At 35.9% G+C, this 13608-nt stretch overlaps 1 protein-coding gene across 1 annotated transcript; it reads right to left on the reverse strand.

Annotated features, from left to right (window-relative positions):
- On the reverse strand, positions 201-13507 carry LOC105173846 (cycloartenol Synthase). Its single transcript, XM_011095732.2, has 19 exons — positions 13357-13507; positions 12392-12665; positions 10868-11053; positions 10311-10400; positions 9980-10174; positions 9790-9874; positions 8963-9129; positions 8598-8786; positions 8061-8174; positions 6650-6772; positions 6427-6549; positions 6242-6340; positions 5119-5175; positions 4541-4587; positions 4097-4240; positions 3714-3891; positions 2042-2122; positions 1665-1748; positions 201-690 (listed from the first exon to the last, which is right to left on the reverse strand). Exons 2-19 carry the CDS (start codon positions 12587-12589, stop codon positions 577-579), a joined length of 2274 nt encoding a protein of 757 aa, XP_011094034.1. The 5' UTR covers positions 12590-12665; positions 13357-13507; the 3' UTR covers positions 201-576.

Here is a 13608-nt window from a genome sequence, read left to right on the forward strand (position 1 = left end):
CTGTCTCAGAGAGATGATACGATGCACAATAATTCAGGTTGTGCACAAGGACATAGTACTATGTTAAATTATGGTCCTCCTTTCTAGTACATGGGCTTTCTTTCTGATCTTTTTCAGCCGTTTGTACACACACATGTATAGTTACGACGGACTGTAATGATTATTTTTGTTTGCCATAAGAGCGACGACTTCCATTATGATTGAACCCATGAATGTCGTCTTCTTATTTCTTCATTTATTCTGTTGCAATTTATCAAGTTTAGCAAATGACTCGTGCTACCTAATATTATTAGCTCCAGTTTTGGTGGTGCCCAATTGAACTCTCTGCGCTGTGTTCATGACACTACTCCACCTGTATTCGCAAAAGTCCCAGAAAACAAACATCGTGATTGGGAACTAGCAAAACAAAGTCCGAAGGTGGGAACTAGGCCTTGACTGCTAAACCCAACTAGGACTGTAGATGAGCTACAAGAATGTAACTGGCCAATTGTTTTAGCTCGGCGGAAACAGAAAACTGAATCAGATTGGCTATAACGACAACGCCAAAACTACCTTCAGGATTGGTCAGCAGCTGATTCATCGGGGTTGAAGAACTCGGGTAAGATATTCTCCCAGGGCCCAAATTGGGAATATATTCCTGTATGCAGCATATGTAATCATGCAATTCTTATTGAAGACCCCCATGATCTCCTGAAAATTGCAACATATAAAGGGTTAGGAAACAGTGTTTCTTGAAAGATCTCTGAGGAAATTAAATAAATCATATGAAGCGAAGAGTATGTGCTTTGTGGATGTTTAGCCTCCAGGGAGATTGTGTAATATGAAAGAGTGGAGGAACATACTAGGTGCATGTCTAACAGCAGGAAAGCCCTCATGTGAATTTTTGTAGGATAAGAAGCATATAAAAAATGTTTCTTGCATTATGTATTTTTTTTATGTAAATGAGAACAGGCGGCAGAATAGTTTTTAGACATAAATTATCAGTGCCCCTTGCCGCCCCCAAAGGAGGATATGATCCCCCAGCATCCTTATTCTGTTTCCAATGGTCCTCTTCTCTGTCCATCAGCATTGTCATTCATCAACAAGAAGACGTGGTCTAGCCAAACGAACATATCTGTCCATCTATAATTTTATTCCCAACTTCTCTATCACAAATTATCGAGTCCATTCAGTTCGATAGTTTTTCCCTAGCAATCTCTTTTTCTCAGTATATCCTGTAATGCCTGGATTATCAATTAGTTTTTCAACTGAGTTTTAACAAGAGGATTTAATTGAAAACGTAATCAAATGAAACCTTATAGTATCTACCAGAAATAATACAACTTGGATTGAGCATGGTTTATGGTTAGTTCAGTTTGTATTGGGTAGGGTTTAGTCCTAGTATGTAGTGGTAAGATAGTGCTATCAGAAGGATAGATTTGCACCCTTTTCCTGTTATCCATGAGAAACTACCCCCAAACAGTTAAAAGGAACAAATAGAGCAAAATAAATAATTGATTGAATCGTCTCAGGGCATGCATATATAATCTAGTTTCCCTGAATATACTATCCGGAGCTAGAATCTTGTGGATAATCATACTCACATAACATATAATTTAGATACAGTGCACACTGTAAGGATTCAGCTTTCTAACTTGCAAAACAGCACAGCTTAATAGAATTACCTGTTGCGGGAAATCTCCATTTTCACATTGAGAATTTATTAGGACTTTTGCTGCACGGTGCAATGGCAAGGGATCTCTTTCAGCCTGCAGGAAAGCAACAGAGCAAGAAAAAATAGATTTCCATTTAAATATATGGAATAAAAGCTACAATTGGACTTTGTTCTAAAGTTAACTCGTGATGCTGGCGTGTTAATTTGAATATACTATCTCAAGTTTTACATTTACGTATGTTATGGTAAGTGCATTATTTCTCATATGTTAATAGTTAAAATATAAAATGATCAAGTAAACCACTTAACACTTTGGGCATGAATCAAAACAAAAGAAAAAGATAAAATAAACTGTAATGCATAAAGTTATTGGCCAAAATTTTTTACCTGCCCAGCATCAATGAGAGACAGCATAGCCCATCCCGTATTTACCACATGAGACCTGTTGCCTTCAAGATTTGAATACACCTGTATGGTTAAAGCATTATTTCAGTATAGCTCCCTCACTTTAAACCAATAGAGTACCAAATTTTCTAGCATCAAAGACCATCTTCAGAAACTTGGCAAAAACTGGGAATTATTGCCTTTCAGTATATTCCTGAGATATCGACTTAATATATTTCTCCTCCGACACCAAAAAGAACAACGATAAAGTACATCAATTCACATTGATTCCACCAGTAGGTGAAGCTTTAGTCCTCATCTATGTGATGATGCCACTTTTGCGAAATACTTTCAAAGAAGGAAAAAGAAAAAACCGACAGGTTTTTCACTAGCATGATTGAAATTACCAGCAACTTGATAAGAATTTCTTTAAGGTTACCGAAAATAATTAACCAAACCTATTAATCATGAAAGATTGCTATTTGGTTAGAGTTGTGGTTATAGTCCTTAGTTATCGATCTTGTCGACAGTTTTAACATTTCAGAATATGAGCTTTCCCTTTGCTTTCACCCACGCTTCTAATATATTTCTTCTCTGTTTTGTCTGATAGATGAAACATCATGTTTTATAAATTACATTACAGTTGTACAAGCTGATATAAAGAACTTCACAAGATTGTGTTTCAAAACATTTGCCATCAAACAAGTATCTTCTTTTAGAAAATTACTCCCTGGGCAACCAATCTTGTTGCTTATCTAACTTCTTCATATAATAATAATCACATGCAACTAAGAAAAATTTTAAAAGGGTTAATTACACTTAGACCCTTCTGAAAATGCGAAGTTACACTTTCCCCAAAGAAATTTTAAAATTACACTTACACCCCCTCAGAGAATTCTTGATTTACACGTGACCCCCTTCGTTAGGACGGAAAATGCTCACATTAGCAAAAAAAGAAAAACATAAATTTTCAATTTTACACCTCATTCAACATTCCCCTATAATATTTTTATACTTGGATAAATTAATAAATAAAGTCAAAAGGAATGCAATAGTAATAAAATATTGTTCCGAATTTATAGCTCTTGGATAGAAAGTAGTCATAAATGAATGAAATACTAATCATCTTTTGGTGCTATTTTACATCCTGCATATGAAGTGAGGTTATATCGTTGTTGCATCTATTTCTTGAAAATATCTTGTTCAAGTACTCCATGTGGTGCTTTGAGGAAATATATTCACCCCAAATATAGGAAACAAAAGAAGTACAAAAAAGTGACTAGGTTTTCCATTCATAAATAACTATATTTTATCAATAGCTATAATTCGATAATAATATTTTATTACAATTACACCCTTTTAAGTTTATATATTACATTTAGCACTTTATAAGTATAAAAATATTATATGGGAATGCTAAATGAGGGGTAAACTTGGAAACTTATATAATATTTTTGCTAAACGTCCAAATCTTAAAGAAAGGGGTCACGTATAAATAGAAAAATTTCGGAGGGGTACTAGTGTAGTTTTGAAACTTCTTTGGGAAAAAGTATAATTTTGAATTATCAGTAGGGTTATAAGTGTAATTAACCCTTTTTAAAATATTAAAATTGGCAACACATTCACACATCCCAGATAAGAGAAAGAACTTAAGGTTAATTCAGAAATTCTCAACCTTGTTTTGACATGAAAGATAACTCTCTCCCCAACCACCACAGGGAAGCTGTTTAGACAACAGGAAATTACAAGCCTTGCGAATGGCAGCACAATTATTGAAGCTTCGCCCAGCAGCCACCAGGCCTTTTATACCAAACCATGTTCCATAAGTGAAGCAAACTGCCCAAGAACCATACCTATCACAAGGTTTCAGTCATAACTTACAATTCATTGCTAAATCAAAGTTAAACCACATGAAGAAATGCAAAAAACTGAAGAAATTTATGAATAAGCCAAACATCAAGGAAGATTATAATGTTATGCAACTGCATGTATTATCAAGTTTAACTCGTGCTCCACAAAGTATTGGGAAGAGGAAAGCGACAAAAAACGAAGACTAACCAGGAGCCATCTGCTTCTTGAATCCTTTCAATGAATTTAGCACTCTTTTCGATGCAGCGTTCCACTTCTTCTTTTCGGTGTCCAGGGTATAGTTTCTTAAATGCAGTTAATGCTTGAATAGCAGCCGAGGTGCACTCAACATAGCTACAAAGTCAGTGAAGTTCAATTTGATCAAATGGTTGCTATAAAGTAATGCTCATTACCAACTCTCTCAGGAATCTATATCAAGAGAGGATTGGAGCTATAGATGCCAAACTCTCCTGCCATATATAGTCAGTCTTATGCAATTCCACTCAATTTTTTGTATTACCAAGAGTTACAATACTTGAGCTACAGACAGAAAAGCTAAGGTACTAAAGCAACAGACCCATCTGAATACTTTTAATGACTTAGTGTAGAGAACAAATAACCATCAAAAGGTTGTTGCAAAAAGAGACATCTTACGGATAATCAATGACAATGTCACCAAAAGTTTCAGCAGGGTTGATTAGCTGCAAGAACATACAGAATCACATTAAAGGTTAATATAACAATACTGAAGCAATGGAAACTTTAAAAGTTTGTATACAGTGTAAAATCCATAATGGCTGAGAATGACTGAATTGCCTTTAGACAGCAATCACTAAAGTAAAACACATATGATATGACTGGATGGCAAAATCATGTCAAGGATTAACACATGGATGTTCCATATGTTTTGGTAAATTATCAGGAAGATCTACAAGAGCATATCAGCAGACAGAGAGACTGAAGCAAAACCATATAAATTGCTCAGCGTGCATGCAAGAACAGCCCAGAGGTTAGACAGACACTGGCAGTGCCAGTAACAAACAAACCTCAAAATCATTTTCATTTGGGGTTCAATTTCAGCTAGTGTTACTGTCAAACAACCAAACTACCGATGTAAACAGACGGCAGCACATACATCATTTCTGAAGTACATTAAAAAGTATTCAAGAACGTAAAATACAACAAAATAGTTGTCAAAATCTTGTTCAAGGTGTATGAAAAGAATGACACACCTCCAACCAACTATAGGATCTTGTTAGTTCGTACGTTGCAAAGCCTCCAGCCGTATTCTGCAAATATGCCGAAAAATTCTTCTCATGTTTGTGAAAATGTTGTCAGATAAATATATATAATCTAATACGCCATATGCAGTCAGGAAGGACTAATAAAAAATTAAAACTCACATGACCCTTTTGGGCCGGTTGTGGGAGGATAGGGCCAGGCTTTCACCCATTGCTGACAGAAGAAGTCATCTTCAGTTCCATACTCAATTCTTAATCTATTGTTGCTTTACTAATATTGATCATGGTATGATGGGTTGGACATTGTAGACTTCTTTAGGTTCGTAAATTTGAAAAACTTCAGTGACTACCAAAATCTAGACAAGTTTCTAACTAAGCTAGGTTACTTGAATTAATCTGTTGACGCATCCAAAAAGCACTTCTGCAGGATAATAGACCTTCAATTTAAGCAGCTACTCTTAAACAGTTTAAGCTGCTGCTCAAACTCAGTATCAACATTGTCTAAATTGGTTTCAGTAAGCCAAATCCAAATTTCCAGCATATTCTACCCAAAAACTTCTAGGTAAGCATGCAATTGCAAGTGATGACAACCACTTTAAATAACTGATAAGAAACAGAACCAGGACAAAGCTTGAAATTACAGAATCTCCATTGCATATTGTATATTCTTATGCATTTTTGCGGTGCTAATAGTTCTATCTTGATGGCTTGTACACTAGAAAGTTTACAGCTCCTCAAGAGAAGTACGAAAGTATTGTCAGCCCCAGCAGTCATGCTATGTCAATAAGATTGCTACAAAACTAAATTCTAAGCTCTCAAAAAGTAATATTTCTATACATGATGAAAACCACATTGCCGCTAGCATTACCCAAAAATATCATACGTATTTATTCTGTTAAAATCCACAGGACAATGCTTCAAATCATATAATCAAGCAAGTTTACTTCCAAATTTCTGACCGAAGTTTTCCATTGATATCCTGAATAGTTAATCATATCACATGATATAAGAAAAAGGTAAAGAAGCTTTTCTTTAGCAGGAAATAAGTTATTCGCCAAACACATTGGCACTCAAACTATTAACTCATTGAAGTGCAATAATGAAAGCGTAATACCTGTAGTGAAAAAATAACATTAACAGCATCATATAAGCGCTTTGCATCCAGTGGTTCACCAACAATTTCTGCTGGCAACTTTGACAGTAAAAGGACTGCCTGAAATAATGGGCACAGTTACCAGGGTATTTTAACTAAATTATACAAATATGTGGAAAAGAGAATTTTCAGATTAAACTTGTTACTTTCAGTCCCTCGGCAGTGCAATCTGAAATAGGCCAACCATGGTCAGCTGTTGAAAATGGCCAGGCGCCTTTGGAAATGTGACGATACCAAAAATCTAGATTGCCAGGGCAATCATCTAATACCTATAAAAGCAAGGACAAGGAATAAGATAACCAACAGAAATATCAAATGTAACATATAAGCACCTAGAACTCGTGAATGGTATAAGAACTCAAGGTTAACCTGTGAATTCTTTATGTATGTATGAGCTCTTCTTAAAGTTGGGCCAAATTCTTCAGCAAGATTTGTTGAAATGATAGCTTGAACAGCAAAGGCAGTGTCCCACAACTGACTCCCGTTATACCCCTGAAATGCAATATTCCACCTCATAATTATTTCTGCTATAGGTCATTGAAAGAAAACCACACTGCAACAATCATCAAATATGATAAAAGTGATGTGATAAAACTAATTGAAACAAGAGTGCCTTCCATATCGTAAATCTGTGAACTTAAGTGCTATTTTTTGAAGAGAACAAATAGTGACATTTTTTAATATGTACAGATTTACTCATGGCCTGCCTTGAAAAATGGTATCTAAGCAACAATGTAGAACTTGCAAACCCAGGTTACATATAAAGGACACAGATGTAGTGCCGCCGGCAAGTCTCACAGACATTGAAACTGAAGTCATGCATCACAAGGCAGCGGTATTATCCAGCACAGACTCGATTGTGTATGTGAAAATGGATGCTATGTTTTAAGAGCCTTGAGCAGAAGGTGAAATAGATGGAATAGACTCTTGAATCTACATCTGATGACACTATAGTTGTTAAAGACTCATGGCAGACCACGGGCAAGCCGTGGCGCATAGCACAGGGCACAGAGCGCACCTTATTGAAAGAAGGTGTACAGTTGTTAAATAGACGGTACATTTAAATATTAGTAGCCGTCCACAAAACTAATACACAAATTTATCCAACTATCATTTAATTAAATTCAGTACTTATTTCAATAAATTGGGCAATAGTTTAGCAATTTTAGCATTATTTAACCAATCTGAAAATTTACATCAGCAAATTAAGATTATTTGTGGCGAGATGAGCAATTTCAGCAATAACCTCACATAGTTTAGCAATAATTTCAATAAGCAAGTACAAAAATTTTAACCCTAAATCAATGGTGATAATCTTAAAAATTTGCCAAAACTTAAAAAGATAAAACTAGAAGATAGAAAGGACTAGTAAAAGATTGGCAAACAAAACAAAACCCAGTGAAGAAAGGAGAGAAAACGGAAATGAACAAAAGACAACCCTAAGAAAGAAAGAAGAAGTGTAATATATGTATTGAGAGAGAAATGCCGGAGCTGCTGCTGAGAGAGAACAGGGAGCGCCCCATCCCCACCCCACCCCCCCCCCCCCCCTCCCCCCCCCTTCTTTCAGAAAATCTGACTGAAGATGCGCCATAAGCAAGGTCATGCCATTTTTAAAGTTTGGCACTGGCCTCACACCATTTGCCGTTTGAACCATGGTGCATCATTAATAAGTAAGATCAGTTTTGATTTAAAAGGCAAGATGTTCTTCTAGATGATTATGAAAAACACAAGCAGAAGAAAGAACATTACTATAAAGATTTGTGTATATTTAACAATCAACCTGCATCTTCATGCCATCTTCTGCAAGCCACAGGTAATCATAGATTCTTGGAAGATGCAACTTGAAAGCTTCTGAATTTGGATCTTCCACCCAACAGCAAAGCATATTTAGCACCTGGAAAAGTTTCAAATTGCAGAAGACATGGTAAGATGTTAGAGCAATTAAACTATTTTGGCTTTCATTTCATTTAGTGAAATCAATGGAAGAAACAACCAAGATGTGACGTGAAGGACTTATATGGATAAGATAATGTTCATAACAAAGAGAAAAAGGTTTCGGGAAACATTATGCAACATGTTGCATATGAGCATAAAATAATCAAAATAAGCAATATTTACGTGTGGAAGATTCACTAACCACTCCACGAAAATGCTCGTCTCACATAAAAGTATATAATTTGATGTGCATCAACAAATGTCTTCCTATAGCTTTTTGCTTGGATCATTTATTGTTTCATATTCAACAAAATTCCAATTGTTTATAAAGAAAAAGATTCCAACTCCTTTCTGACCTACTCATAATAAATGTTTCATGTACCTTGTTTACAGGGCCTATGCATATGTAGCGAGTGTTTTCATCTTCATAATGTATGTGCTCCATAACAGTGCGAAGCGCCTTATCTCTCAACTTCTTCCCAGGCCAACGCATCAAAACAGGTTCCACAGCCTTATGAAGAGATGCCCAAAGTAAATCTTGTACAACAGGGTGTGGGTAGTATAGATCCTCCTGCAGTGAAAAGACATATAAAAGAATATTTAGCACCAACACAGAAAAGCATCTAGGATAATGCAAAGACTGAATGCTATTTTGCAACTGAAAGCTAGCAGACCTCTTCCAAAGTTTGCTTATGATACTGATTACAAACGACCAAGAACTGTTCGAAATATATAGCTCTTACCAACCTTTGCACATTCGTTGCGAGCTCTATCCCAGTCTATTTCGTGATATGGAACAGTATAAAGCTCCTTCCTCAGAGAAAGAACTGTGGGTGTAATAGGTCCGACAAACCTTTTTCCATACAAATAGGACATGGGAAGGTAAACCATTCGACAATGACACCACATCCTTCCTGCAGTACAAATGAAAGAAAGGTCTCCGTGTCATATACAAAACAGTATACAAAATGCACTTAGTGAGATACTTTCTGTTGAACCAAGTAAACCTCAAAAGAGACATGACATCATTAAGAGATAAATTAGTAGAATGATTTGACTGGGAAGAAATGGGAAGAGTTTATTATAGAGTCCAGACTTGCCAATTGACAATTCAAAGTTACATTAATTGTGAAATCATGTATGACATACTATCATTATAATTAGATATATTTGGACATTTATTATAAAAAAGCAACAAACAATTCCTCATTATCTCTCTCAGCCCCAGAATCTCAAGTCCACCAAATAATTGCATAAAGAATGTTAATTTGTATCATATTAGCATAACCATCAGTTTGATTGCAGAAAGGACAGGACAAAAGAATATTCTGCCAGAGTAAAGATCAATACCACCCCAGTGCCCATAAGTAAAAGGTGCAACCTTTCCCTGCACTTTTGTAGAGTAAACAAGTGGAGGACCAATATGGAGCAGACAGCAAGGAGTCATGATTATTTTAATATATATTACTTTCACTTTTACATGAATAAAGGAAACAACCAGAAAAGTTTTACCATCACTTGCGAAATAAACAAAAAGAAAAGAGAGAAAATGATTATACACTAGCAAACATTACCTGGATGGAATGGAAGAATATAGGGAAGAAGCCAAATCTCAGGTGGCAGAGGATTGTTTCCAGACCATTCAAAGGCTCCAAGTACCTAAATGGTTTTGATAAAATAAGGAGAAGGCATCAATTGTTGCCATATGCAGAGCACAAGTAGAACAGAACACACAAACAGCAATGTAAGAGATGAGTTCCGAACCGAGAGCCACATCTTTCCCCATGATGTTATTGCGGTGGCCCCACCATGATCAAGAATCCAGTTTCGACCTTTCTCCATTGCTCCATCTCCATCATTTGGTTCTTCACCAAGCAACCTCAAAGTAACGTAGGTCAAAACAGAACCAAACATGGTGCTTGGGCCCTCAATATGCAAACCCCATCCACCATCTGGGTTCTGTTGTTATATTGTATACATAGCAGTTAACACATGCTGTTCCTTAAATGTACAGATCATAACTAAAATAGCAGATAGCTTTGATACATTGTAGAAGCAAGGTAACATAAGTTAACATGCTGAATACTGTTTTCACCTGATGATTGTAAAGGTAGCGACAAATCTCACGCCTGTGCTCTTTTGACAATATTGCGTTTAACGCCCCAGTAATAGATAATGTAATAACCTGTTCCATAAAATTGTACATAAAGAAGAAAAACAGAGGTTGAAAAAATTTGACTAATGTAACACTATTTCTCAAAATTTACTGAATTGGTTGCTTCCCGAGGTGACTGGTACCATTTCAGAAACCTAATTGTCAAGAAAACACAGATATATGGCCAATGAAACATACACATCGTCTCAAATACTAAAGGTTTGTCTGAATCTTGATTAGTTAATAGAGCTCCATGGAGAAAAGCTTTATTTTGTTATTTGGATCCAAGTACATAAATATAAATGACGGAAGTATCTAATAACTATAAATTCATTGTCTTACATTCCTCAAGCAATTTTACTATGCTGAGCATTTATGTTTAGGATTCAATCTTGAAGAACAGAAAACAAGATGAATGTAAGTTGACCATCTTCCTTTCAGACATCTAGGGTGCAATTGAGCCTAAGAAAGCATCAAATCTCAAAATCAAGACTCACCAGGCCAGGCATTAGAAACATTGGACCGCCGTAGTCTCCTGGCCAGTGACCATCATGAGCCTGTAGGGTTGAATGGAAACTGATGGCCCTCCTTAGTGTAGTAGCTACTTTATCTTCTGTAATATCTTCAATATCTTTCACTTTTACTTGGGGCAAATTTGTGGTGCTTGGATTCTCTTTGGAGAACTAATATTCAAAATGAAAAGTTAAAGTTAGTTACATGGTGAGTTGCATAAGAATGTCCCAAAAAAAACGAGTAGCTTAGACTATCAACATTTATAGTTATAAAACCAAACATCGGTTGGTACCTCAGAGATTAGATAAACCAGGACTAAAACACTAAAGCCAATATAGGTTATTTTAAATTTAATGGTACGTCCTTGACATTACTAAGAATCAATCTGACATGTATAAATTGGCACGCACGAGTCACAACTTTTTAGCTTTTTGCAGGAGATTTTTTTTCTTTCAAATTTGGAGGAGAACATAGTGTTGTTTCAATTTTCCAAATGGAAAAGAAAAAGGCTCAAACTATGATGCAACTGTTTAGCGACTTCAAATCCTTCTCATGGGAGCAGATTGGATGCAGATGAACTTGCATTACTTATCTAAATTAAGAAGCTTTAACTTTGACCTTTAAGGCTGTTAGCATGCTTAAAGTCCCGAGTATTAGTAATGTTTCTTACATAGTGAACCACATCTTATTTTAGACTTGCGAATTTGTCTTTGAGCAGAATGTTAGATGCATCAATACTTTTCCTTTCTTATGACTTGTACATTGGTAGGTCCTCCTATTGTAGCATCCAGAAATAGACCAGTTATAAAGATAATCTACCTTGAACAAATCATCTTGAGAACTCAAAAACATCTTTAATTACAGAAGCATGTTAAACCAAATTTCAACAAACAGATATCAACCACAACAAAGAAAATAATTTATCAAAAGGTTCCTAAAAACCTGCAAAATTTATCCACCTATGTTAGACCTTTGTCTACCAGATTAGATGTTTGATATATACTCACTGTAATTAGTAACGACCAAAATTTCCACTGGAGTTTCTTCTTGTTTTGTCTACATAACACAGTCATTAATACCAAACAAATAAGACAAGTAAGCATAACTGACAGTATATACTATTTCTGAGGTCATCACTTATAGGTATGAAACTGCCATGGATTCACATTGTTGATGTCCCAATCTCAGCCCATGTTAAGAATCAATTAGCTGTGGCCAAATCAGCACCAGATTGCCAACACTCTACATTATTTTCTTAATTACGCACAACTTTAATTCCAAGCTTACCAGTTTTGCAATTTAAGGTTGTAAAGGTTAAATTACCGTTTAAGAAATACACGAAAAGTAAAGGAAACCATGAAGAAACACAAATCAAGAAGTTGCAACAACATTCATTTGCAAACACAAACTTCAGGCATCTTGCAAACAAATCAGAGAAGATCACCGGCATAAACAACAGCAGATTATAACAGTAAAAGGAAGGAAACTAAGTATGGGCCTCACTGAACTTGAAATCTCATTAATAGATCAGAAGAATGCTTCTTCTGGAACCGATGATTACGGAATTCCTCGCGAAGCTTCTCAATCTCGGCTAGCTCTTCAGGAGACCCAAGACTAGGGTTAAACTCCCAAATTTGGCGGCCAACATGTCCATTTACTGAGCGTAACCAGGGGCTTGAACCCTCCGCAATTTTCAACTTCCACATTATAGTTTTCTCCTTCTACCTTTGCTCTATCTTGCTCCTGAATTTTTTATTTCTCTTCAATCTAGCACTCAGCCTCCTAGACAATAAATTCTAAAGAAAATTAGACCCAAGATAAACACCACTAGCAAAATATGATTTGAGCAGACCAAAAAAGAGTTACTTATATGATGATGCACTTCATGTTAGAACAAGAGCAAGTGTTCTAACCAAATAGTAAATTGGAAAGTGCCAACTTTCCAGATAAAAAAGTCACCCAAAACTGAAATGCAAACATATTTACATTAAATAAACACAAAATTCATCACTGATACATTAATCAGAAACCTCAATAATTGATGTAAAATAAATGCATTTCAATACAGGCAGTAGACTACAACTAGCACACATGCAACCATAGAAACCAAAAATGTTCTATCCCGTAAGTTCGGCCGTCAATTCTCTCTTTGATTATGACTACAGTCCAACATCGCATCCTTACACTTTCAATTAAAATAAATAAACTCAAAACAACCAAGTAAGAAGGCCCGCCGCCACCCGTTTGATCTAGCACATTACATGCATTTCACCACCAAAAGTCGGAAAACAAAAAATCAAAAGCAAAAGAAACCAATAAGGCTCATATTCAAAAACGCAATTTTAACATCAAGAATCTCGATAAAAAACTACATAAAACAGGTAAACGGAAACCGCAAATGATTTCCGCATAAAACCATGGTCCGTGAGTGCACTTCAGCTGACACTTGGGGGATGAAGATGTATGAACTCACGTTAGAAACGAGAAATGGAGTGGAAGCACAATTGTGAGCGTCTGCTGCTGATCTGATCTGTAGAGAGAGAAAAAAAGAATGAGAGACAGAAGCAGATGGACTATTATCACTGTACGTATTTATTGTCTAGTGTATGTATTTCATTTTACTGGACCACCCGTACCACAGCGTCCCCAACTAGTCAGTATCCAACGCCATCTCTCCGAACATATAAAATTAAAACAATAATCATATTATGAGAAAATAAAAAAT

Source organism: Sesamum indicum, linkage group LG11 (assembly GCF_000512975.1).
Source record: "Sesamum indicum cultivar Zhongzhi No. 13 linkage group LG11, S_indicum_v1.0, whole genome shotgun sequence".
Lineage (NCBI taxonomy): Eukaryota > Viridiplantae > Streptophyta > Magnoliopsida > Lamiales > Pedaliaceae > Sesamum > Sesamum indicum.

Coding starts and splice junctions, on each gene's coding strand:
- LOC105173846 (XM_011095732.2), bottom strand. CDS start 12,589: ATGTGGAAGTTGAAAATTGCGGAGGGTTCAAGCCCCTGGTTACGCTCA. Junction 5,176..6,241: donor ATGTTATTTTTTCACTACAG/GTATTACGCTTT, acceptor GCATATTTGCAG/AATACGGCTGGAGGCTTTGC. Junction 691..1,664: donor ATGGAGATTTCCCGCAACAG/GTAATTCTATTA, acceptor TGCAATTTTCAG/GAGATCATGGGGGTCTTCAA.